The sequence below is a fragment of the Mus caroli genome, unplaced genomic scaffold (genome assembly GCF_978045245.1).
Source record: "Mus caroli unplaced genomic scaffold, Mus_caroli_1 scaffold_12, whole genome shotgun sequence".
Classification (NCBI taxonomy): domain Eukaryota; kingdom Metazoa; phylum Chordata; class Mammalia; order Rodentia; family Muridae; genus Mus; species Mus caroli.
Window position 1 is genome coordinate 395255 of NW_028227267.1, and position 25154 is coordinate 420408.

General features: G+C 42.6%; 1 protein-coding gene and 1 non-coding gene across 11 annotated transcripts in view; one reads left to right on the plus strand and one right to left on the minus strand.

Annotated features, from left to right (window-relative positions):
* The window catches only part of Ube2e2 (ubiquitin conjugating enzyme E2 E2), a 317715-nt gene that overhangs the window by 72005 nt on the left and 220556 nt on the right, over positions 1–25154 (plus strand). Inside the window, exon 4 of one of the 10 annotated variants that reach the window (XR_015044595.1) lies at positions 20025–20101. The exons of 8 other annotated variants lie outside the window; for them this stretch is intronic. Coding sequence is in view for 1 of the 2 variants with exons in the window: in XM_029468989.2 (XP_029324849.1) it covers positions 20029–20101 (73 nt within the window). In the remaining variant the exon portion in view is untranslated. The remainder of the gene's footprint in view (positions 1–20024; positions 20102–25154) is intronic. One more of the 10 variants, XM_029468989.2, reaches the window with a different exon arrangement.
* Positions 5669–5803, minus strand: LOC115029304 (small nucleolar RNA SNORA17). Its single transcript, XR_003834878.1, has one exon. It is a non-coding gene; the product is annotated as a small nucleolar RNA SNORA17 (small nucleolar RNA).

Consider the following 25154-nt stretch of genomic DNA (forward strand, 5'->3'; position numbering starts at 1 on the left):
ACATTATGTGGGATTAGCAAATCGAACTCACGTCATTGGTCTTGTCAGCAACCATCTTTAGTAGCTGAGTTGTCACCCCTGGCCCCCAAAAAACCCAAGCACTTTTAAAAGTCTCTGTAACCTTCGTTGGCCTGGTCCTCACTGGATACCCAGGCTTGAAATCATTAGTCATTCTCTTGTGTAGGATCACTGCCCAGTGATATTAACCAATTTAGGTAAAGTTGAAGTACATAAGGTGCATGAGGTATGTGTTGAAAGAAGGCAGGACAGAATACTTCAGGGCAAATCATAAACTGGAGAGGAGATCTTTCAGTGGGATGGGAGAGGGGTCACAGGCTCTAAGACCAGTAATGACTGAGATGGGTAAGGGTAGTGGGAAGAAATGTCAGTGAATGAGTCTTTGGGAATCTGGAATTGTCTCTTTTCTAGGGACCCAAGAAACATGACAATACAAGAAGAAGCCATGCACAGAGCTGCTAGAGCTACTGCTGCAGCTAAAGATGTGCAGCTGCAACCAAGACCATGGGCAGCATGCTTCTGTAGAAATCAAGGGGTCTGCTCATACTCTGATTCAGTCACATGACAAACAGGAGCTGAACTTATGTAAAATGATTGAAAATATGAACCATTATTCAAGACCATAGATATATGTAAGGGAACAATTTTTAGTAAAGAAAAATAAATGGCTAAGTAAATCATAGTCAGTCCAATCATTGATAGCTATGTATCTATTAAATAAGTATATAAAAACACAGTGATAAAAACACAGTGATAAAAGACAAGATGCATATAATGGTTTATAGAAATGTAATCTATGGTTATAACTCATAAAATACAAAAATGATAAAGAAAATTTACTTCACAATCTTCCTGCACGTATTCTTTCTTCTCTCCTGGTCTCTGTGAAATATAGCTTTAGTTTTGTTTTTTTTTTTTAGTTTTTTTTGTTTTGTTTTGTTTTGGTTTTTTTGTTTTGTTTTGTTTGATTTTTTGTTTCTTCCCCCATTTTTATTGGATATTTTCTTTATTTACATTTTAAATGGTTTCCCATTTCCAGGTCTCCCCTTTGGAAGACCCCTATCTAGTTTTGTTTTATTAAATGTCAATTTAAATATATATATATATATATATATATATATATATATATTTTTTTTTTTTTTAAAGAAGACCTGGTTCTTACTCTGAAGGTGTTTCTGGTCTAGTGTAAAGACAAAGGAAAACATTACCCAACATGAGAGACACTGCAATGTGTCCTGGGGAGACTCTTGATTACAGTATATTTTAGACATGTGTCTGGTGGGATGGATGCTGGTAAGTGTTCTAGTTATCTTCATTTTAAAAGGCTATTCGTAACAAGATACACGTGGTTGTGTATTTTATTTGTTGGTGGTGACAGGGCCTTGTTATGTGGCACACGCTGGCCTTGAACTTGTTACCCTCTTTCCTCAGCCTTCATGTGCTGGGACTGTGAGTATGCATGCCAAATCTAGTTATAGTGTTATTAGTCTCATGGTGTTTTTTTTTTTTTTTTTTGCTTTATCAACTCATCTTCCAGCATGTGTATTACTCCTCACTCCCACATAGACTCACGTCTCCATACTACTGTGTGGTTCCGTTTGTCCCCTCAGAGGTTGCTAGAAATACATCTGGTCTTACTTGAGTTCATCCCAGACCCTTACCCTGCCTGTATGTTTAAAGTTATTTTTCTTCTTTTCTCCTTTTCAGATTTATTTGTTATTTTATAATATGGGTGCTTTGCCCACATATGTGCACCATATGTGCTCTTGGTGCTCACAGAGGTCAGAAGAGGGAGTTAGATCCCTGAAACTGGAGTTTTAGATGGTTGTGAGCCACTATGTGTGTACTGGGAACTGAACCCAGGTCCTTTCTCCAGCATACCACTTTCTGCATGTTTTAATGAAATAGTAGGCACTTCCCTTACATACAAATAGAAACATGCTTATTTGAGTACTGTGAATGACATAGCGGTCAGCTCAGCCACCCACTTCTCACTCCTGGCCTTGGTGTTTTTATGATCCTGCATCTTTCTATGCATAGATTGGGTTTGTGGGAGAAACTGTCCTTTCTCTCATTGGCTTTTCTGTGAGGTATGCAGCTTTCAGATAAGTCAGGGAGTTATGAAAGGGGTGGAGAGATGGCATTTGTGACACAAACTCTAAAGCTGCACCTTTTTAGTTCCCAACCTTCCTAATGCTGTGACCCTTTAATACATCTCTTCATGCTGTGGTGGACCTCAACTATAAAATTACTTTCATTGCTGCTTCACAACTGTAATTTTGATACTGTTATGAATCATAATGTAAATAATTTTGGCCATAGAGGTTTGCAAAGGGTTTAGTGATCCCCATGTTGAGAACTGCTGCCTACAGTCTGTCTGGGGAATGTTCCCCTTGTTAGCACTTTCCCAGCAGAGTGGAGCACTCCTGGTTGTCTCTGTAACTCGGGGACAGTAAAAAGGCATCGACCTTTTTTCTGTGTTGTCTGTTTCCCTGTGCAAAGGCCTGTGGCAAAAGCATCTCTGTCTGTAAAGTGGGGAAAGGAACATCTGTTCAAACCTTGATGCTTTAATGAAATTCATTGAGTCTGAAACAAATTGTCAGTACATAGACAGGCGAGAAGGCAAACACATGTATTAATTTCAAGCTTATGGTAATTGACAAATCATGACACTCAAATACATGCCAGGTAAATAGTTGAAGCTTACAGTCTTCCTTCATAGGAGAGAAGAAATGGGGCATATAGGCAATATGAAAATCAGGTAAATGATCTCTTATAGAGAGAGAGCCAATGGGATGAAAGTGCTGGGCCATTCTGTCGGGGCTGGCTATGGTGTCTGTTCTGCTCCTTGACCTTCTGGAGGATCAGGCTGCTATCTACAGAGGGTAACCCTACAGAAACCCTCTTCTGGCAATTCAGAGGCAAAGGAACTAGGGATGGGGAGATGGGGAAAGCACCCATCATAGCAAAGCATTATACTTTGGGTTGCTGTTCCCAATCCCTAACATTGCTTAAAGAAGACTGCTTTTATGTTCTGAGTTTCATCTGCCTATTTTCTTTTTCTTTTTTCCTTTCCTTTCCTTTCCTTTCCTTTCCTTTCCTTTCCTTTCCTTTCTTTCTCTTTCTTTCTTTTTTAATTTTGGACTTGTGGTTCATGTGAAATCATGCATACTCGCTACGTACTGAGTAATTCCTCTATAATCAGAATTGCTTTTCATCTTTTTCATTTTTAAATTTGGCAAAAATAGTGGCTGGAGAGATGGTTCATCAATTAAGAGCACTTGTTGCTCTTTCTGAGTATCCAGGTTAGATTCCCAGCATTCACACGTGACTGTCTTTAACTCCAGTTCCAAGTGATCAAAACACTCTTCCACATTCAAAATATAAAATTGAAAACATTTTGAGAAAATCAGTAGTTTGTATACAAAGTTAAACTATAAAGGCTGGTGGTCATCTCACCTTTCTTAGTTCTCTGCTAGTATAAATTCAGTAGTCAAAAGTTCAAGGAATCTCTGTTACTTGGTTGACTGCTTATGTTATTTTTTAAAAAGTATTTATTGGTTCTTTGTGAATTTTACATCGTGTACCCCATCTCCACCTACATTCATACCCACCCTCCACCCTTGCATCCTACCCGCTAACAAAATATCTTGTGAAATCTGTAATGTGTTACACTGTGTCCATAGTGTACCCTTTTGTCTAAAATTCTTTGTTGGCAGATGTTCATTGCAATGACTTGTTGGTCTAGTACAAGGCCTCTGGCTTCTGCTACTCTATTAATACTGGAACTTCAGTGGGGCTGCTCTTGGCTGTCCTGTTGTTGCCCTGTTTTGTGGTGTAGTTTTGGGTCTGTGGGATCGGCCCCTTCAAGCTTTCCAGCAGTTCATTGATGGGGTAAATGTTAGGGTAGGCCCATTCAAAGCCCTGGATCTTGGCCTGAGTGGTACCTGAGCTGGTCACCCTGCTGGCTTTCCTGTTCTAACATCCTCAGGGTGGCTCACTAGCAGTCCCCACAACCAGGACTAGCTCTACTCTGCTGCCAAGGTGAGATACAAGGCCTGCTGTACAAAATGTTGTAGCAAGTGAGAGAAATGGCCAGCTCTCTCACTCTCATGACCGGGGCCTAGCTCTCCTGATTGTCATAATTGAAAAGGTATGAGGGTGTCTCGCCCTCATCTGCAAGGCTGCCCAGCAGACAAGAGGCAGGGCTGGCTCTCCTTCACTCACGCCTTTGGAGCCAGCTCACCTGCAACTCCCACATCCAGGGCCAGCTCTGCTGTGCTGCACAGGCAAGGTGCAGGGCCAGCTCTCCCACTCTCACGACCCTAGGACAGGCTCTCCTGGGTGTGTGGGGTATGTGTGTGTGTGTGTGTGGGGGGGAATAGAAGAGGGCATCACTCGCCCACACAAGCTGCCACATGGCAGACAAATTGCAGGGCCTGCTCTCCCATGTTCACACCCTTGAAGCTGGCTTACCTGCACCCTTATCATCAGGGTCAGTTCTATTGTGTTGCCCAGGTGAGGTGTAGGGGTGGCTCTCCTGAGTGTTTTAGCAATTGAGGGGCGGGGACAGCTCTCTAGCTCTCATGACCCCATCTCCTGTCTACCATCAGTGGCGAGGGCAAAAGAGAGGGGAGGGGATTTTTCCCTTGCTGAGGCCAAACCCAGCAGACAAGAGTCAGGGCTGGCTCTTCCAAACTCAAGCCCACAACCCCCACATCCAGGGCCAGGTCTACTGCTGGCTAGGCGAGGTGCAGGTCTAGCTCTACCAAGTGCTGCAGTAGTTGAGGGACCTGGACAGCCTATTGCCTGCCATAGGTGGCAAGGGGTGGGGATAGTGTTAGGGGTAGGGGGCACATCTCTGCCTTGGCTATGCCACTGAACAGCAGAGAAGTGGCAAGGTCAAGTGTTCTAGCTCACATCCTCAGGTCAGCTCGCCTGATCCCCTGATACCAGAGACAGTTCTTATGTGCTGCTCAGTGCTGCAAATAATGAGGGGCAGGGCCAGCTCTCCTGCTCTCTAGGGTTAGGTCTCCCACAAGGCCCAGGTGAGTGGTGGGACCAATTCTGCACAGTCCTCAAATATCAATATGTCCATGGGTAGCAGCCCAGACCAGGAATATCTGTCTAGCCTTTGGTGGTAAGAAACCCCTGTTGCTGCAGAGCTACAGACCCAGACATGGCCCCAGGCGGCAGCACAGGCAATACCCCTAGGTGGCACCACTGGTTATTCACATTAGGCTGTTTCTTGCTACCCTAGAGCCTTCAGTTCTGCCTCTCTTCATTGTGTTCATGTCCTTCTGTTTCTCTTTCTTCTCCATTTCTCCACCACTTACTTGCCTAGGGTTTCTGAGTGTCTGGAGTTGTCTAAGGAGTGCTATGTTTTGCCTGTGCATTATGGTACCAGGCAGGGATCATCTCAGGCTTGGTCTGCCCCCTACCAGACCTGCATGGTGCCACACTGATTTCAGGCTTGGTCCTATCTGGGCCCCTTGGCATAAATCTGGTGGTCTTCTCAGGCTTGCTTCTCGCTTGGGCTCACCTGAATAGCTCCATTCGAGGGTGGTCTGTCATAGGCCCAGGGCCGCAAGCAGGATTCGTCTAGTCTTCGGTTTGCTCCTTGTACTGGCACCAGATGATTGTCTCAGGGAGTGTTATGCTGTTAATCATTCAGATGTTCATAGAGTCAAGACACTGACAGTAGACATAGCCTCTCTCCGCTCTCTGCTATCTACTGATACACATGAGGCACAGCAGCCACAGCAGCCACACCACTAGGAGCAGTGACTCCCTAAGTTCTTACTGACGAAGGCTTTCCTTCATCTCCATGTTTGTCTTATCTATTCAATAATTTCCATTGAGAATATCCTACATGAGACCACTGTTAGAAGACAACTTATAAAGAAAAGATGGATGAAAATGTTATTATTTATAATGCCTTTGTGACTGACCTATAAAATGTGAATATGAATACAACATCAGAGTCTCAGCCTGGCAGAACTGTGGTTGGAATGCCTACAAGGTCAGAACAGCAGCTGTGAATGCAAGCTCAGGCATGGTATTGAGCACGCTGAGGGAGAAACCAAGGACTAAGGAATGATAAGAAAAACTGGAGCCATGAATATGAAGACAGTAACAACTGGCAGGTGTTTTTAATAGGACAGAAAGACAGAGTGTGAGAGAGGATGACTCCTGGAGGTAGAAATGTCTTTTATTACAAACCAAAAAGCATCAGGGCTTCAGGGATGACTCAAAGGTTAGGAGCACTTGTGCTCTTATAGACCTGGGTTCAGTTCACAGCATTCACATGCAACTCACCGCTGCCTATAGCTCCAGTTTCAGGGGATCTTATGTCTTCTTCTGGCCTCCTCAGTACCAGGCATTCACACACACAGGCACGGGAAGTAAATAATTTTTTTAAACCCCATGAATTAGACTGGGAATATAGCTCAGTGGTAGAGCATCTATCTATCTAGCATGTATTAGGCCCTAGAGATAAATTCCCAGTACCATAAAAAGAGATAAAAAGAAAAGAAAGAAAACAAATGGTTTTAATGTAGCTAGGAGTTGAGCGACAGAGAAAACATGGGCACATTTCATTTTTTCATCCACTGATTCTAGAGTGGCCTTCAAGTGCTACTTTAATGCAGCATCAAATATTAGATTATTATGTTATTTATAAAAACCTGTGTTTACTAGTGATCTTATAAAATAAAACCTCACAATAGGAGAAGGTATCTGTCTTAATGTTTCTACTACATGGGACTTTTCTGTGACATGGGACCATTGGCACTTTATCTCTCTCCATAGTGGCCTCTTTTCTTTCCTCTTGTGTTTCTGAGATAGGGCTTGGTGCGTTGCCCAGACAAGCCTCACATTTCCTTATTTTCCTGCCTCCATCTTCCTAATCCCAGTTGGGATTATTTTATACATGAAGGACTCCTTTCCTTTTCTGAATGAACATTGAATGGGGAGGAAGTCACAGTGTCACTTGAGACCACAGTGGTGTGTGGCTTGCAAGTCACCAGGCAGCTCTTCTGTGTTTTCATCTCTGTTCTGTGCCCTGGAGGCTGAACACTTGAACATGTTAGCCACAGCTAAGCTAAACCTCAGGTCCCTGAATTTCTTGAGTTTATTAACCATAAACCCAAAGAGTCACCTAAGACCCCTTTTAGCAAATTAAGCATTGCATTCTCTCTGTATCCAGTGTCTCTAAATCACTTTCTAGCTGGTTATTGTTCCTGGTCATTTTTATAAAATCTTACAATGGGAAAATTAGGTTTCTCCAATGGAGTCTCACTGAGCATATGAATCACACTCCATGGTAGTCCCCATGCCCAACAGTAGATGGCCAATACAAAATGAACTCAATAGTATATTTGAAGACTCTTTAATCTCAGATTGCTTTGCTTGGGCACTTTTTATATTGTCTTTTGTGTAAATATTATAGCTACTGGTTTATGGTTTTTGGGGAGAGGTTTTATGTGTGTGTGTGTATGTGTGTCATATATATATTTTAGCTTGTGGTTTGTGTTTTCTTGGGTGTGTGTGTGTGTGTGCATGTGTGTATGTGCGTATGTTGGTTTTTGTTTGTTTTGTTTGCTTGTTTGTTTGTTTTTTTTAAGAAGGAAAGAAAAGTTTTAAAGTTGGGTGGATGTGAAGGATCTGGGAGGACCTACAGGAGAGGAAAATCAGGATCAGAACATACTGTATGAAAAATTTTCAATTATAAAGATAAAACAAAAAATAAGTTTAGTTAGCTATTAATTACACTGCTGTAATTATAGCCTTTAGGAGGTAAAAGCAGGAGGTTATGAGTTCAAGCCCAGGCCTGGGCTATATAATGAGATCATGTCTCAAAAACAAGATATAACAGGAAAACAAACAAACAAATAAACAAAAATCCCAAAAGGCAAAACATCCCTAAAAGGTTTATGCATCTCCTCGTCAGGGATATAACATGGAGGAATGAGGCCTTCTTGCTGGGAGGCCATGTAGTAGGAGGCCCATGTGTCTGTGTACCTTTTAGTTTTTCTCCCTCTTATCAAGTCACCAGTACTCAGTCACAAGAGCTTTATCCCGAGCTTTTGTCCCCGCCGGCAAGAACACACCCAGGACAACCGGAATCTTCTGCGGCAAAGCTTTATTGCTTACTTCTCAGGAAGATCCCGACCCCAGAAAATAGAGTCCCTTATATAGCACTCAGCCATGACGTTTCAGCACCTGATGTGGCGTGACAGCTCTTGATTCGTTGCTCGCCCATCACACCACTATTACACCCCGAGAATGGGCAGTGACTAGGAGTGAGTTCACTCTCGCACTTGCGCACACGGCTTGTTTACTAGTTAGTCACAGCGGAGGCCAGCGCCATCTTATAATGGTGATTGCTCGCGGCAGCGCAAGGCTCTCCACAGCGATTGCTCGCTGCACGGCTCTCCACATCTCCCCCTTTTTATTTTATTAAATTGAGGCTGGACTAGGTCTGTGTAATTATGCCCATCCGCTGTGGCTCCTGTCTTAGGTCGTTCCTCCAATGTCACAGCCTTTCCTGTCATACGGTAACCCTATCGCCACTGGGCCCTGTGTCTTAGGTTGATCTGTGCATGAGGAAAGTTGCCCGTCCCTGGATACTGCAGTGCTATGTGACACTAACTACTAAATGACCTATGGCGAACTCTACAAAAGAGGCCAGCCACCAATGTCAACTAATTTTTGAGCATAGATAGCCAGATTTCGGGGGAGGCGCCTTGCTCAATGGCAGCAAGTGCTTGAGCTATCACAACCTTGTCACGTGTTTGTTGGGTTCTGAGCTTGCAAACCAACCAGAGCATGAACACAAGTCCACAGCAGGTGGCAACACCAAATAAACCCACCCCCACCCATTCCTTAAAATAAGAAAATGCAGATGAAATCCAGGAGGAGAGGCCCTCTGTCAATGACAGGTCCACTCGCGTTGAGTTGATCTTTAAAACTGCCACCCTCAGGGCCTCAAGAGTCTCATCGAATCCCTCAGACCAATTTCCTTCAAGATACAAGGAAAGCTGTCTAGACAGATTAGCTGCATAAGTAAAATTTTCATATTGGACACTGGTAATACACAGACAGGGCTTCCAGTTTTCTTTCACAACCCAACTGGGCCATCTGGTATAGAACTCCTATCTGTTCTTCCGCCAGGTCAAGGCGCTGATTCAATATCATCAGCCCTCCCTTTAACTTGGCACTAGCAGAATTTTGGACAGTGATGGCATCAGCCAGATCTGCTGAAAGCTGATTTAATTTTGTGCCTGATTGAACCGTACTAGCCATAGCATAGCCTGCAGCTGTAGCAGCAGCTGCACTGGCTGAAATTGCTATGATCACAGCAGCAGTAATTCCAAAATCTCTTTTTTGTCGAAACAGAGATAAGGTGGAGGGTGTTTCCACTGGAACAGGGATCCAACGTGGGATCCGTGCTACCATGGCACAGGTGTTCTTTGTTATGTCCCAACATTGAGAAATCCAACAAGAATCATTGGAACAAACTTCAAATGAATCATTTGAAAGAATAAACAAGAAAGGGGGGTAAACACAGACTGGGGTAGATGGATAATTAATCTGGTTTACCAAAGTTTTATTGAACCCAGTGATCTCTACACTGGTATTAGTATATCCATAAGAGTCCTGGGAGGCAGCATGTATTCCCCAATACTGAGCAAATCTTGAGATGCCAGTAAAAGAAGCCTTTCCAACTGCTCCTCCCTGGATAAAGATAAAAGGATTGAGTTCTGTACAACTGCCATTGTCTCCACAAAGCACCCACTTGTGAAAGGGATGCATTCTAAAGTCCTGTATGAAAAGTCCCTCTTTCATAACAAATTCCTTCTCTGGATCATCTATCATGTTGGGAGAAAAGGAAAAGGTTTTACTCTGATCTGCCCAACGAGTGATGGAGGATTGACAATCAGACCAAGGCAGTATCAGCCCTTCATCTTCCAAGCTACAATGAGGGGCTATTTTTGGTTGGTGGGGACGTTCTTTGTCTGAAAAGTTAGGTGGTAGAAATGTACCATTAACCCAAATTGCCTCCTGCCAAAAGGTCCGATTTGTAAAGGTTATATCTGCGTTGGAAGTATCTTGGGTTGTGCTTACCCAACCTCCTCGGTGCTCATTAAACTTCCCCAAAGCTCGAGCTGTGAGGTTGATACATTTTCCTGGTCCATTAATTTGAAAACATAAAGAACCCTGTTCTAATAAAGAGCGATTTTCCCCTAGTGGTGCTCGGGTGGGATCTTAGGGTAGATATGGCAAATCTAATGTTTTATTAGTAGTAAAGAATTTTGGAAAAACTATAGCATTATGGCAAACTGGCATTGGTTTAGGGAAAGTCGAGAGAATGGCCCATCTCTGTTCGCCCCTCATACTAGGAACCTGAGACAAGTTCAGCATTATCAGGATCAGGAGCAGTCCTCGGGAGGTCTGCATCTTCTGCACCATCCTTGATGAATATCTTGCGGGTGAGTCGTTCCAGCAGCCAAAATGGGTTGTCTTCACTCTATGGAAAAACACAAACAGCTCCCCTGGATCTTATCAAAATAGGATCCGGGCCTTTCCACAGACCAGTTAAGACATCCTTCCATTTGACCATTTCTTTTGGTCTATCAGGGTCTGAGCTATGTCGATCAGCTGCAGAGCGACCTTGCTCATCAAGATTCAAAAAATTAAGTGTAAAGAGTGCCATAGATACAGCTACTCTTGGCACTGAGGGCAGAGTCTCATCAACTCCCCCTTTTTGTTTTATAAGATAAGACTTAAGTGTATGGTGGGCACGTTCCACAATGCCTTGTCCTTGAGGATTATAAGGAAGGCCAGTCAAGTGAGTGACATCCATTTGATGACAAAATTGCTGAAATTTAGTAGAGGTATATGCTGGCCCATTATCAGTTTTAAGAATTGTGGGCTTGCCCCAAGCACTCCACGCTTCTAAACAGTGCAGTATAACATGAGAGGCTTTCTCACCTGTTAAAGGTGTAGCAAACATAACACCAGAGCAGGTGTCAATGGAAACATGTAAATATTGATTTCTTCCAAAGGAGGAAATATGAGTGACATCCATTTGCCAGACCTGTAATGGTTTGATGCCTCGGGGGTTTACCCCTACATGAGGAGTAGGCAGAAATTGACAACAGTTTTGACATTGGGTGACAATGTCACGAGCTTCTTTCCTAGTTAAAGTGAAATGGTGGCGTAATGTTTCAGCCGTCACGTGGAAGCGTTTATGAAACTCCCTTGCAGCCTCTGCCTGCGAGGACAGAGTAGCAGCCACGATTCTAGTAGCTTTGTCTGCCAAGTCATTTCTATGAGACATGGGGCCAGGAAGGCCAGAATGAGCCCTAACATGAGTAATATACACAAGATGTCTTCTATGTAACAAGGCTGACTGAATTTGCTGAAAAATGTGAGCAAGCTTGCTAGAGGGTCTAATTAAGCCAGCAACTTCAAGCATATTAACTGCATTGACCACATATGAAGAATCAGATACAATATTGAGCGGTCCCGGAAAAGTTTCAAGGACTTCTAGAACTACCAAACACTCTACAACCTGGGGTGATGTCTCATTATATTGTTTAGATGTTACTTGGCCATTTACTACATATGCACCTATGCCAGATTTGGATCCATCTGTATACACTACTACCCCATCCGGAAGTGGGTGTTTGGCTGTTATTACTGGAAACACTATGGCTTGGCTTAAGGCAAATTGTAAAATTGGATGTTTTGGATAATGATTATCAATTTGTCCTGAATAAGAGGCAACCAAGACTGCCCAATCGTTAGTTGTTGCTGCCAGAGTTTGAACTTGAGCAGAAGTATAAAGTACGATTAGCATATGAGGTTCTTTCCCAAAATAAGTAATAGCTGCTTTTATCCCCCTAAGTGCAAGTTGAGCAACTGCATTAGGATACCACTCAATGATTTTTGCAGGGGAAGCATTAGGATGGACCCACAATAAGGGTCCTTTTTGCCATAAGACTGCTGTTGGTAACTGTGCAGTTTTTAATATGCACAATTCAAATGACTTTGACTCCTCAATGCGTTGTAATTGAGCATCTTGTAAGGCCTTTTCTATCGTTTGTAAAGCTTGACATGCAGCTGGGGTAAGTGCTCTGTGGGAAGAGATGTGGGTATCTCCCTCTAATATGTCAAATAAGGGCTTTAATTCTGCTGATGGAATTTTCAAAAATGGTCTTAGCCAATTAATATCTCCTAGCAATTTTTGGAAATCATTCAAGGTATGTAGTTGATCTTTGCGAATCTCTAATTTTTGAGGAACAATTTTGTCAGGATAAATGAGTGACCCTAGGAAGGCTCCCTTTTGAGCAACTTGCACCTTTTCAGTGGCCACCTGCAATCCCCATTGCCCTAACGTTTTTATTAATATAGGGTATGCATCTTGCAATAATTGTGAATTTTTATGGCAAATCAGAATGTCATCCATATAAATTATCACCTGTAATGATGGAAAATGCTCTCTAACTGACTTAAGTGCCAATTGCACATACAGTTGACACATGGTAGGACTATTTGCCATCCCCTGAGGTAGGACCTTCCATTGGTATCTTTGATCTGGCTCTAAATGATTAATGGCTGGGATGGTAAATGCAAATCTTTGCCTATCTTGAGGGCATAAAGGTATAGAGAAAAAGCAATCTTTAATATCTATAATTATAATTTCCCAATTTTTGGGTAAGGCAGAAAGCAATGGTAGCCCACGCTGAACTGGTCCAAATAGACGCATTTGTGCATTAATAGCTCTAAGATCATGTAATAAGCACCATTTGCCAGATTTTTTCTTAATTACGAAAATAGGTGTATTCCAGGGTGAGGTAGAGGGCTCTAAATGACCCAAGCGTAGCTGTTCAGAAATTAGTTTTGTAGCTGCTTCTAACTTTTCAGAGGAGAGAGGCCATTGAGGAACCCATACAACTTCCTCTGTAAGCCATGGTATGGGCATGGAGCCCTCAACGGCCCCTAGAAAAAACCCAAACCTTGTCTCCCATTATTACCTTTTGGAGGGATAGGTTCAAGTTTACCCTGCTCTCCTTTCCCTAATCCCCTTCCTTCTTTATAGCCCATTTTCTTCATTATTTGAACAGCTTGTGGCGAGTATTCATTAGTCAAGGTCAGTCCTAGTGCCTGTAAGATGTCTCTCCCCCAGAGATTTACTGGGAGTGGTAAAACATAGGGAGTGAATCGTCCTGTTTGACCTTCAGGAGCTGTCCAGCTCAAAGAACGGGAACTAATAGTGGGACAGGACTGATAACCTAAACCTTGCAAAGAACGTTATGACTGAGTAACGGGCCAAGTTTTTGGCCACCATTGGGAAGAAAGGATACTTTTATCTGCTCCTGTGTCTAAAATCCCTTTAAATTGTTTTCCTTCTATAACTAATTCTAAGAATGGCCTGGAGTCAAGAGGCATCACTAAGTAAGCAGAATCATTTCCAGTAGAGCCAATCCCTCTGGTAGCTCGAGGGACACCAGAGGAAGGAAAACAGCCATGTAGGCTTGGCAAAATTATTAACTGAGCTATTCTATCCCCTTGTGAAATAGAAAAGACACCCTGAGGACAGGAACAGAGAACTTGAAGTTCCCCTTCATAGTCTTGATCTACGACTCCAGGGTGAACAATAAGACCTTGTAAGGTAAGGGAGGCCCGGCCCAATATTAGGCCAACACTCCCGGATGGCAGAGGTCCTTTATAGTCAGTAGGAATAGGCTGTACCCCCATTTGGGGCATTAGCATGAATCGGGTGGTGGTACGGAGGTCCAACCCAGTTGATCCTTCTGTTGCCCTGCGGACTGTGGGGTCCACCTTTTGCCTGTCGAGGTCCCATATGTTTTCGGGCCCTGAGACCTGAGGGCCCTGTACTGGTTTTTTGGAATGGTCTCATTATCTACTGCTTGAGGGAATCCTGGCTGCAGGGGCCTGCCTCGAATGTCCCTGACTGAACGACAATCTCTAGCCCAATGATATCCTTTTCCACACTTAGTACACAGTCCTGGTGCTCTCCTTTTGACAAGGGCTCTACAGTCCTTTTTTAAGTGTCCCGGTTTGCCACAATTATAGCAGAGTTTGAACTCAGCCATGTCAGGGCGTTTTTGCCCTTGTAGAATGGCAGCTGCTAAACCTGCATTAGTGAGTGGCCCTCCAAACTCATGGCAAACCTTCAACCAGTCCTGCAGTCCCTTGCTCTTTCTAGGTGTAATAGCCACCCTGCATTCCTGGGTAGCCTGTTCATAGATCAACTGTTCAATTAAAGGCATAGCTGTTTCTGGATCCCCAAAAATTCTCCCTGCCGCTTCTGTCATTCTAGCCACAAAATCTGAGAATGACTCCTGTGCGCCCTGAGTAATCTTGGTCAAATGCCCACTTGCCTCTCCCTTCTTAGAGAGTGCCTTCCATGCCTTAACTGCAGCAGCTGAGATCTGAGCATAAGCTCCCCAATGGTAATTTGTCTGGTTATTAGCGTGTTGTCCCTGACCTGTAAGCAACTCAAAAGTCCATGTTCCTTGGTCCCCTTCAACATTGGCATTGGCCCTTGCCTGTGCTTGGTAGGAGTCTTGCCACAAAGCTTTCCATTCTAAATACATTCCCATGTTAGGAGATGCGGCTTTTACTATGGTCATCCAATCGCCGGGGGTCATTGCCAGAGTCGCAAGCCTTTCGACTTGGGCTACAGTAAAGTTGGCATTGACTCCATAGTTACGAACTGACTCTGCTAGCTCTTTAATCTGTATATACTCCACTGGGGCATGAACGTGTCCGCCCTCTGCGCCTTCGAAGACTGGGAACGCTTGCTGCACTTTTCTCTGTTCCTCTTTTGAAATGAATGAGTCTGATTGATACCTCTGCACATAGGGCAGAGGTGTACTAGGACCCAGAGGTTGTGGATCTGAAGATCGCATAGTGATTTGACATTTGTCTCTAGCTACTTTTGCTTTCTTTATGTTATTCTGTGACTGATTAGCTCGTCTTTCATCTAGCTGGTATCTTTCTTCCTCTAAGTCTGTTTCCTCAGAGGAGCTAAGTTCCTTATCCAATTCTGAGCTACTGACAGCTAGTGCCTTAAACTCATCTAATGGCGGGTAGAGGCTCCTTTCCTTATGTGCCTCTCCAGTTCTTTCTCTCCTCTTCTCTCCCTTTCCATCCCTTTTTCTAATCTCTCCCAAGGCATTCTTTCCTTTATATCTCTTTTCCTCGGGCTCAAGGCCCGTGGAAAGGCCTAAATTCTTCGGTGCACCTTGTTTCGTCCCAACTTTCAATCTCTCTCCCCACTCTGCCTCTGATAGACTGTCTTGAATTTCGTCCAAAATCTTCTGCCCTGCTTCTACCATTTGCTCACAATCCTCATCTGTTAAGCACGATCTCACCAATTTCCATAACGGCATGATCCCTGCTTTAAGTTTGCCGTTCTGCTGTTCCCTAACTAGATCTCCTTTCAGTTTGTCCCAAGAGGTGACAGTTAACGAACCTGAACAAGCATACCATGGTGCCACATGGTCTACCTCCCTGACAAATGCCTCTATACTCTTAGTGGCGATTTTTAGGCCACACTGCTTCAGGACTGACCTTAACGCCACTACTACAGAGTGAGAAATTCCCATACTGCCGCTATCCAGTCCTGACCATGACTGAAACTAATCGCTGTCCAGGCACTGTCCAGGTGCTGTCCGAGCCTGACTGCGACTGGGAACCAGTCAGCAGTTCCAGCGGTGGAAGCAAAACTAAACCAAAAGGGAAAGTGCAAACAATCAAAAGGGCATCTAACTCTGGAGAAATTTCAAGACTATACTTACCTTGCAGAACTGTAATGTCCCGCAGTTCTGGTTCTGCCCCGCAAACGAGGGATCTTCCTTGCTCCGGTGTGATGGTATAAAGTCCCCGGCGCCACGTATCCCGAGCTTTTGTCCCCGCCGGCAAGAACACACTCAGGACAACTGGAATCTTCTGCAGCAAAGCTTTATTGCTTACTTCTCAGGAAGATCCTGACCCCAGAAAATGGAGTCCCTTATATAGCACTCAGCCATGACGTTTCAGCACCTGATGTGGCGTGACAGCTCTTGATTCGTTGCTCGCCCATCACACCACTATTACACCCCGAGAATGGGCAGTGGACTAGGAGTGAGTTCACTCTCGCACTTGCACACACGGCTTGTTTACTAGTTAGTCACAGCGGAGGCCAGCGCCATCTTATAATGGTGATTGCTCGCGGCAGCACAAGGCTCTCCACAGCGATTGCTTGCTTGCTGCACGGCTCTCCACAGAGCTTGGCTGTGATGACATTGCCTAATCTTTTTTTTTTTTTTTTTGGTTTTTTGAGACAGGGTTTCTCTGTGTAGCCCTGGCTGTCCTGGAACTCCCTTTGTAGACCAGGCTGGCCTCGAACTGTCTCTGCCTCCCAAGTGCTGGGATTAAAGGCGTGTGCCACTACCACCAGGTGACATTGCCTAATCTTAATCCTCTCCCTTATACCATATTTGTGAATGAGTTAAATTTCTCTCATGAGAAGCCTCATAGTGGGGATTAAATTTCAACGCATCAGAGACTTGGAGGACACACTTAAATCTTGGAGCAACCTCTCCCTCTGCCAGGAGATTATAAGAGTAAGAAGTGGCAAGGAGGCTGGCGTGGGGTAACATCAGCTGGTGGATGAAGGGACTGAACAAACAGTTCGGACAGCAATTCTTTCCTAAGCTCTAGATATGGTTGACAGTGGAGGTGGGAGACAGAACTCAAAACCCAAAAAGTGCCACACTTCTACCTGCAAGTGATTTACTCTGACAATCTAACTATGCTTCCTCCTCATCATGGGATTCTTGGACCTGCAGCTCACATGGCAACAAGGACTGCTGGCAAGGAAAGTTGCTTGTTTGTGGAGGGCAGTGCATTAGAAACTAGCTTGGAGTTGGCCTTCAGACTTAAAAGCTGAAGCCCAGAGGTTTGATCTGTGTTGCTTTTTGGGCCACACTGAAGTTAAGAACTATGTATTAGCCTTATGTGTTAGCCAGAAAGGGACACATGTACCCAGGAAATCACCTCTCCCTTCCTAAATGGTCAAGGCTGGGACTGTGAAGAAAGGAAAGGGAGAATGTCCATTACAGCTTCACAGGACCACCTAAAACACTCAGCTACCTGACCACTAAAGAATGCATGAATAGCTTGTGTAGGGACCAGTTCTCATGGGTAGATCAAAGCACAAAGCCCACAGTGACTGAAGCAGAGGGAGAACTCAGAGGAAGGACATATACAGATGGGAGCTGTACCCCGTTTATAGGGAATTTTCTTTCCTTAGACCCCAGGGGACCAAGTATGAAAAAAATAAGTTATAGTAATAATAGGAGCTGGAAGTCCTTTGAAAATGTTGGTTTTACATGGAGGCCTCCCAGAAGCCCCACTCTAATGGAGGCCTAGAGTAGCTTATTTATCTTTGGCACACCTCTGAGTAAGCGATGGTGTGATAGGCAGGACCCTGCCTCAGGGCCCTTGATGCTTTGCGGCTAACACGCCCCTCTTTTTCCACTAAATTTGTACATCTGGGATTTTCCTACTACAAGATGTTTCACATCTAGAGTATGAGTAAGAAGTCCATTCATCTTGATCCTGCTGCATCCACAGCAATGTGGCATGCGGATTGATGGTCTCTGAGTGATGGTCATTGTAGGAATGGCATTTTATCCACAAGGTTTAGCTGAGTTTGCCTGCTGCTCTCTTTACAATTCTGCTCCTACAGTTCAGAGGCCCAGGCTTACTATGCATCCCAGGAGGCAGCCAGGAGCCAGAGATAGAAGCAATGAGAACCCTTGGGTGTGGTTGTACCCCCCCCCCCCACACACACACACCCTGTCAGGCCAGGCTTTGCACAGTTACCTGCAACTGCATCTGGGTCTCTCCTGGCCACATATTTTTGCTTCAGGCAGTCTTTGAGACATATTGAGTCTGCATAAACAATCAGCTATTGCACAGGACCATTTAGATATATGCTCCAGCTGGTAATGGGTTCTGAAACTTTCAGCCCCAAGTGTCAGCAAACATATAGAATAGATGGTTTAAGTTAGTGGGTCCTTATAAGCATCTGGTATTTCTGGGTCACTGCCTCAATGTTCTTTGTCAGCTCTTGTTTTTGTGGAGTTTTATTACTTGTCATAATGTTCAATAACAGTTTCAGGAATTCACATAACAGACTGTATCAGGGGCACTTGTTTTTGTGCACCAGACCTGGTGTTAGATGAAAAATTCTAAGAATGATAGTTGTCTACCATTTATGAAACTTCCTAGAACAGGATTTATACCCATTTGTTATGGGCAGTCCCTGTTTTGGAGCTTATAGCTCCATTAATCAGAATTACTTTGCTCTAGTCCTGCATTCTCTCTGCTTAACATGCACTCGGCATTGGAAAGATGAGAGCTGGGGATGTACAAAGTTGCCTAGGTTCCATCCTGGTGTTGCCCCTGCAAAGTAAATATCAACAATCGATCTCAAGTTTTAAAACATGTTTTCTGGTGGACTTTTGAAAGATGATTTGGGGTATGCGATGGAAGGACTTATGTTGGGGTAGGGAAAGTTTTGGCTAATTCTAACCTATGGCTCATTTCCTTACTTTTAAGCATTAGTTTTACTTAAAGTGTAATGTCTGATCCAGATGTTAACAAACTTGACTGTTAACAGACTAAATAATAATTGCCCAAAGTCCTTTGATAAAATATAAAAAATACTTTTGATAAAATGTTACTGATATTGTTTTAGGTATGTGAGTCTGGCTCAGTTTTAAAGAGAGCATTTGCATTTAATGAGTAAGATGCAGGCTTCAGTTTTGAGCATTGCGAAATAAAATTATTTTTAAATGATTTATTTTCTTTCTTTTAATTATACATGTAGGGGTGGGGTGGGAAGGGGCTATGTGCACATGAGAAGAAGGCATTCAGTCCCCTGGAGTTGGAGTCAGTGAGTCACTTGAAGTAGGTGATGGGAGACAAAGCCAGGCCTTCTGGAAGTGCTCTGGCTTTAACCCCTGACTCACAGTCCAGATGGAGGTACTTCTCATAGCCAGTAGCTAGGAACTGCTATGCTGTTCTGAGCTCTACATGTGGTGCTGCTATCTAATCTTGGAGCATCTTTAAAACCAGTGACAGCCTGTAAAGTAGCCTTTTGTTGTTATTGTTATGAAAATTCATATTGTAGAAAAACTCCTGGGATAGTTAAGAAAATGGATTTCAATATCTGCATATTCCTGTGTCTGTATAACCTGTACATAATCAGTAAGTAGAGACTCTTACTTTAAAGCTGCTGGTATCCTGGATATCATTTTTATTAGTATTCTGCATAGTTCTCATTATTTGTTTTTTATCATTTACTGAAATACATTTATTTATGTTTGGGGGGGCCTTTGCCGTAGAACACATCTTGTGAAAGTCGGGTGACAACGTGGACAAATCAGTTCTCTTCCTATGCTATGTAGATCCTAGGGTTTGAACTCAATTCATAAGACTTAGCAGCAAGCAAGACTTTTCCTATTGAGGTCCTAATTATTTCTTTATAACCAACACTGTGGATTTCACAAATAAGTGGAGTGGAGATATGTCAGTCATCTAGTTTTGAAGAGTTTTAATAAATGTTGCCTAGTCATTTTTTGTTATTTAGTCATATAAAATATGCAACGTGTTGAATGGTGGGCAGTCTTTTATGTGAATTATTCAGTTTAATCCTCAAAAAAAATCTTATGCAGGAACATCTAGATTCCAGCTGTGTGCTGAGCCTGGTGCTTGGCAAGGTCATATTGTAATGAACAGAATCATTGCTGGAGCCCACTATGGAGTAAAGAACTGAGCAAACAGACACTCTGGTGAATGAGATTGGCAGAAAGGTTGAGAAGAGAATTCTGGGCTACTCAAACAGCATAGCACATGGAATTTAGAGAGACAAATCCAGAAGGAAATTATTTTCTGTTTTTCTGTGTTTGTTTTTTGAGACAGGGTCTTACTATGCAGCTCAAGCCTGCTTCAGGACTCCACCCTCTTCTTCTGCCCTTCAGTGCTGGGATGACAGGTACAGACCATACCCACAAGGAAAATGTCTTTGGAGCCGATGTTGAGTATCCAATGTGAGGGAAGAGTTCAAGGCAGAGGGATCACTGTGGTAGGATATGAGGAAGACATGTTCCTGAGGAGGGAAACTGGGATGTCAAGGCCCTTAGTGTAGTTCAGCTCAAGGGAAGGCCAGGCCTTTTGCTGCTGCCAACTTTTTGGCCAGGTTAAGGACATTGTTCTTTTCTCTAAAAGCCATGGGGAGCCTTAGAAATGTTTCTGTTAGATAAGACCCAAGAGAATAGACATTTGAAAAGCTCTACTCTGTTAGTATGGAGACTGTGAGCTTGGAATGTGTGAAATTTTTATCACTCTATAGCCTCAATATCTTCATTAATGTCAGTTTATGAATAGAGAATACTTACACAAAATTTAAAATTCGTAATTGTAGGGTAGGGTTGGGGAGGGGATAGATGGGGACGAAAGACCAAAAATGTGTGACATATGACCTGAACACAAGAATTAATCCACAATCCAGAAGTCCCCAGTCACTTTGTCACACTGTTGGGAAGACTGAATTTGTGTTTGAAGGAGCAGATTCTAATTCATTAAAAAATTGGACTTTTTATCTTTATGTTCACTATGAATCATCTTATCTGATTTCTACAAACCACATTTGAGACTGTGTCTGGGAAGGACTCACTGTAAGTTACAGCATGCTTCCTAGTCCAATGGGTGTAGTGCAAGGGTGGGCGTGCAGAGATAAGCTTTTATTTTTTATTTATTTTTTTCTTTTTAAAAATCTCTCTGTGCTCCTGATAGAATGAAGCCTGTGGCTTGTATATGCACAGCCTGGCTGTTAGCTATGTTCCAAGACCTCAGTTACTAATGCCTACCCAAGGCATAGGCAATATATCTGTAAAAGGCATATTTCTTCAATTTTTCTTTTAGTTTTAAGAAACAAACATTTTATATAACATTGTTCATTAAAATACGATGACATCATCTTCTCCCTTTTCTTTCCTCCTCCAGCTTCTTCCATACCTTTCCCTTTAACTCCATCCATGGACATTCCCACCATCACTCTCAAATTGATAATCTTTTCTTCCCTATTATTATTTTACACACATATATGCACCAACACTGATGAGTCTGTTTTGTTGTTTATGTGTATGTTTTCAGAGCTGACTACTTTGCTTTGAGTAACCAGTTAGGGTACTCTTCCATGGGAGAGGTTATCTCATCAGTTGGCTGCCTGAAATTCTTTGTTCAGGGTGTCTGACATGGTAACACTCTCCCCACCCCTCGTGAGTTAGCATGTCTATTGATATTGCCATTGTTCTTATCTTCTTTATGCAGCCATTTCTATGAGAGACTGTTTGGTAGAAGACTTCCAGGTATTGGGACTTTTAGAATCTTCCCACCCTGTCTTCTGTGCTATGTCCTAAGCCTTAGATTCATAAGCTGTGATGTAGTTGGGAGTGGGAGTTCCCATGGTCCATTTATCGATCTCTGCATAGTGTCTAGTTGTGGTGTTCTGTGTTGGCCCATATTTGCTATAAACAGAAGTTTCTTTGATGATGGGTGATTACTACTCTCTGTGAGTATAAGAATAATATTTAGAATGAAGATGTACACATTTAGTGGAGATCTATGACCTCACTGGCCCCAACAAGTTTTCTGTCTTGTTGAGTGGACCTTAACGTCCAGTTGGACAGCTGTTGTTTCCCACCTTCATGGTGCCACTAATCACTCCATTATGCATACCTTGCTAGCTCGTCCTTGTGGTTCATAGGTATCACAGTTGGGTTTACTTGTCCCCATCACCCCTTGCAGAATACTTTCTGACATCATGGAAGTTAGACAGCAAGAAAGAAGGCTGGATTCAAATGGACTCATCCAAATCTTGTTTCCTGATTTTGTGATATTTTCAACAGTAGGGCTTTACCCTCCAGGAGCAATGGCCATAGTCTATATTGTTTGGGGAATCACTTGGCTTCCCTGTCCAACCATTATAAATGAGATTTCTTTCTTTCTTTCTCTTTCTTTCTTCCTTTCTTTCTTTCTTTCTTTCTTTCTTTCTTTCTTTCTTTCTTTTTTTTTGACTGTTTCTGGGTGTTTATTTAAATGATTCTGAATATATTTTAAGATTTAGAGGCCAGTTACATACAGTGTTATCAGAAAAGTACATATACTACTCTAATAAAATTTTACATCAAGGTTAAGTTATTGAGCAATAATACAAAACATTATAATCTTACAAAATATTAAAATCTTAAGTTATGAAATAAAAACTCATTTACTTAAAATTAAGAAGTATAATATGTACATTCATTCTTTTTTTCCTGTTTCTTATTTTATTATTAGATATTTTCATTATTTACATTTCAAATTTTTTCCCTTTCCTAGTTTCCCCTCTGAAAATCCCATGTCCTCTCTCCACCTCACACTGCTCCCCAACCCACCCCCTCCTGCTTCGTGGCCCTGGCATTCCCCTATACTGGGGCATAGAACCTTCGCAGGACCTAGGGCCTCTCCTCCCATTGATGATCTACTAGGCCATCCTCTGCTACATATGCAGCTGGAGCCATGAGTCCCACCCATGTCTTTTCTTTGATTGGTGGTTTAGTGAAAGGGAGCTCAGGAGACACTGGTTAGTTCATATTGTTGTTACTCCTAGGGGGCTGCAAACCCTTTCAGTTTCTCTAGTTCCTTCTTTGGGGTCCCTGTGCTTCGTCCAATGGATGGCTATGAGCATCCACTTCTGTATTTGTCAGGCACTGGCAGAGCCCCTCAGGAGACAGCTTTATCAGGCTCCTGTCAGCTATCTCTTGTGGACAATTTTCTAGACAGATACCAGGTACCAAAGTTAAATCTGGATCAGATTAACGATCTAAAGAGTCCCATATCTCCTAAAGAAATAGAAGCAATCATTAATAGTTTACCAATCCAAAAAAGCCCAGGACCACATGGGTTTAGTGCAGAGTTCTATCAGACCTTCAAAAAAGACCTAATTCTAATACTCCTCAAACTATTCCACAAAATAGAAACAGAAGGTACTCAACCCAATTCTTTTCTATGAAGCCACAATTACTCTGATACCAAAACCACACAAATACCCAACAAAGAAAGAGAACTTCAGACTAATTTCCCTTATGAATATCAATGCAAAAATACTCAATAAAATTCTCTCAAACTGAATCTAAGAACATGTTAAAACAATCATCCATTATGATCAAGAGGCTTCATCCCAAGGATGCAGGGATGGTTCAGTATATGGAAATACTCCAATATAATCCACTATATAAACAAACTCAAAGACAAAAACCACATGATCATCTCATTAGATGCTGAGAAAGCATTTGACAAAATTCAATACCCATTCATGATAAAAGTCTTGGAAAGATCAGGAATTCAAGGCCCATACCTAAACATAACCAAAGCAGTATACAGCAAACCAATAGCCAACATCAAACTAAATGGAGAGAAACCTGAAGCAATCCCACTAAAATCAGGGACTAGACAAGGCTGCCCACTTTCTCCCTACCTATTCAACATAGTACTTGAAGTCCTAGCCAGAGCATTAGACAACTAAAGGAGATCAAAGGTATACAAATTGGAAAGGAAGAAGTCAAAATATCACTGTGTGCAGATGATATGATAGTATACATTATTGACCCCAAAAATTTCCACCAGAGAATTCCTAAACCTGATAAACAACTTCAGTGAAGTGGCTGGATATAAAATTAACTCAAACAAATCAGTGGCCTTTCTCTACACTAAATGAGGTTTCTTATGCCTAGTTTGAGTCTATGGTTCTTGTGATTAACATTGTCAGTATCAGTCCTAGTGGCATAACTTCTTTTAAGTGATACATGTATATGTATTGCATGTGATTTTAGATAAATATAATACATGTGTGTATTATTTATGTATATGTGAGGTTTTTGATCAAACAACCTTGGTGTTATCTCCCCTCTTTCGACTTCCATATTAACCTCCTGTTTTCACTGTTGTTTCACATTTCCTATCTCCTGTGAGCCCCCACACTTGCTGAGGCCTACATCTGTTGGCCCCTGTTCCAGGGGCGTCATTCTGTCCCTACCAAGGTGATGCCCAACTCAGCAGTTAAAACCAGTTTTTGCAGGGAAGCAAGGTTGCTCACCATGTAAAGGTGCCCGCTAAGCTTGATGACCTGAGTCTGACCCCAGGATCCACATGGCAAAGTTCTGCAAGTTGTCCTTCTGACCTCTACATATGTACTATGGTACATGTGGGTATGCCCAAGCACACACACACACATATGTAAATGTTTTAATAATAAAGTTTAAGATTGTTGATGATTTCAGAATAATGCCTGCTACCCTCCAGGATATGAGTCTTTTCTCATGGTGGGGTGAAGATAGACATGTATGTTCATACTCTGCTCACCCTTCCTACCAATGTGCAGCCCCTATAGAAAACCCAGGGGCAGAGACTGTGGCTTGTGTCCTGAGGTTTTAGTTATTATGTACAGATTGAAAATGAAGGAACCTTTTAAGGTTTTGTCTTTAGTTACCAGTTTTTATTGTAAGCATTTTTACAGGTGAAAAATTATGTTTTTGTTTCTAGTTTTAATTATGATTTTTAAAATTTCTGTCATGATATAAACAAGAGTTGAGAAAGGAAAATAGTTTTTGGTTCTACTAATATTTTAGCAGAATGACTTTTGTACCTGCTTAAGAAAAGACAAAGGCCTCTCTCTGCCTTCTTTTTCATTGTACAAACACGTAGCAAAGCATGAGTAAATTAAAGCAGTTATAGTCGGAAAACAGGCTTTGGTGAGCAGTTTTACAGTAGACCTGTACCAAGTCATGTAAACCACATCAGGCTGATCAGTGAAGTGTGAGGCCTAATCAGATTTAACCAGAATTGGAGCTGTGCAGCAGATTAATAGTAATGCAATGGAAAAATAAAGTCAGATTTAAATAAGCTACATTAAATACAAAATGAAACCATGGAAGTGTACAGTCTCTCACAGCAACATGTGGGACCCACCTTCAAAAGTCCAAGGTGACTCGGATTGTCAGATGCTG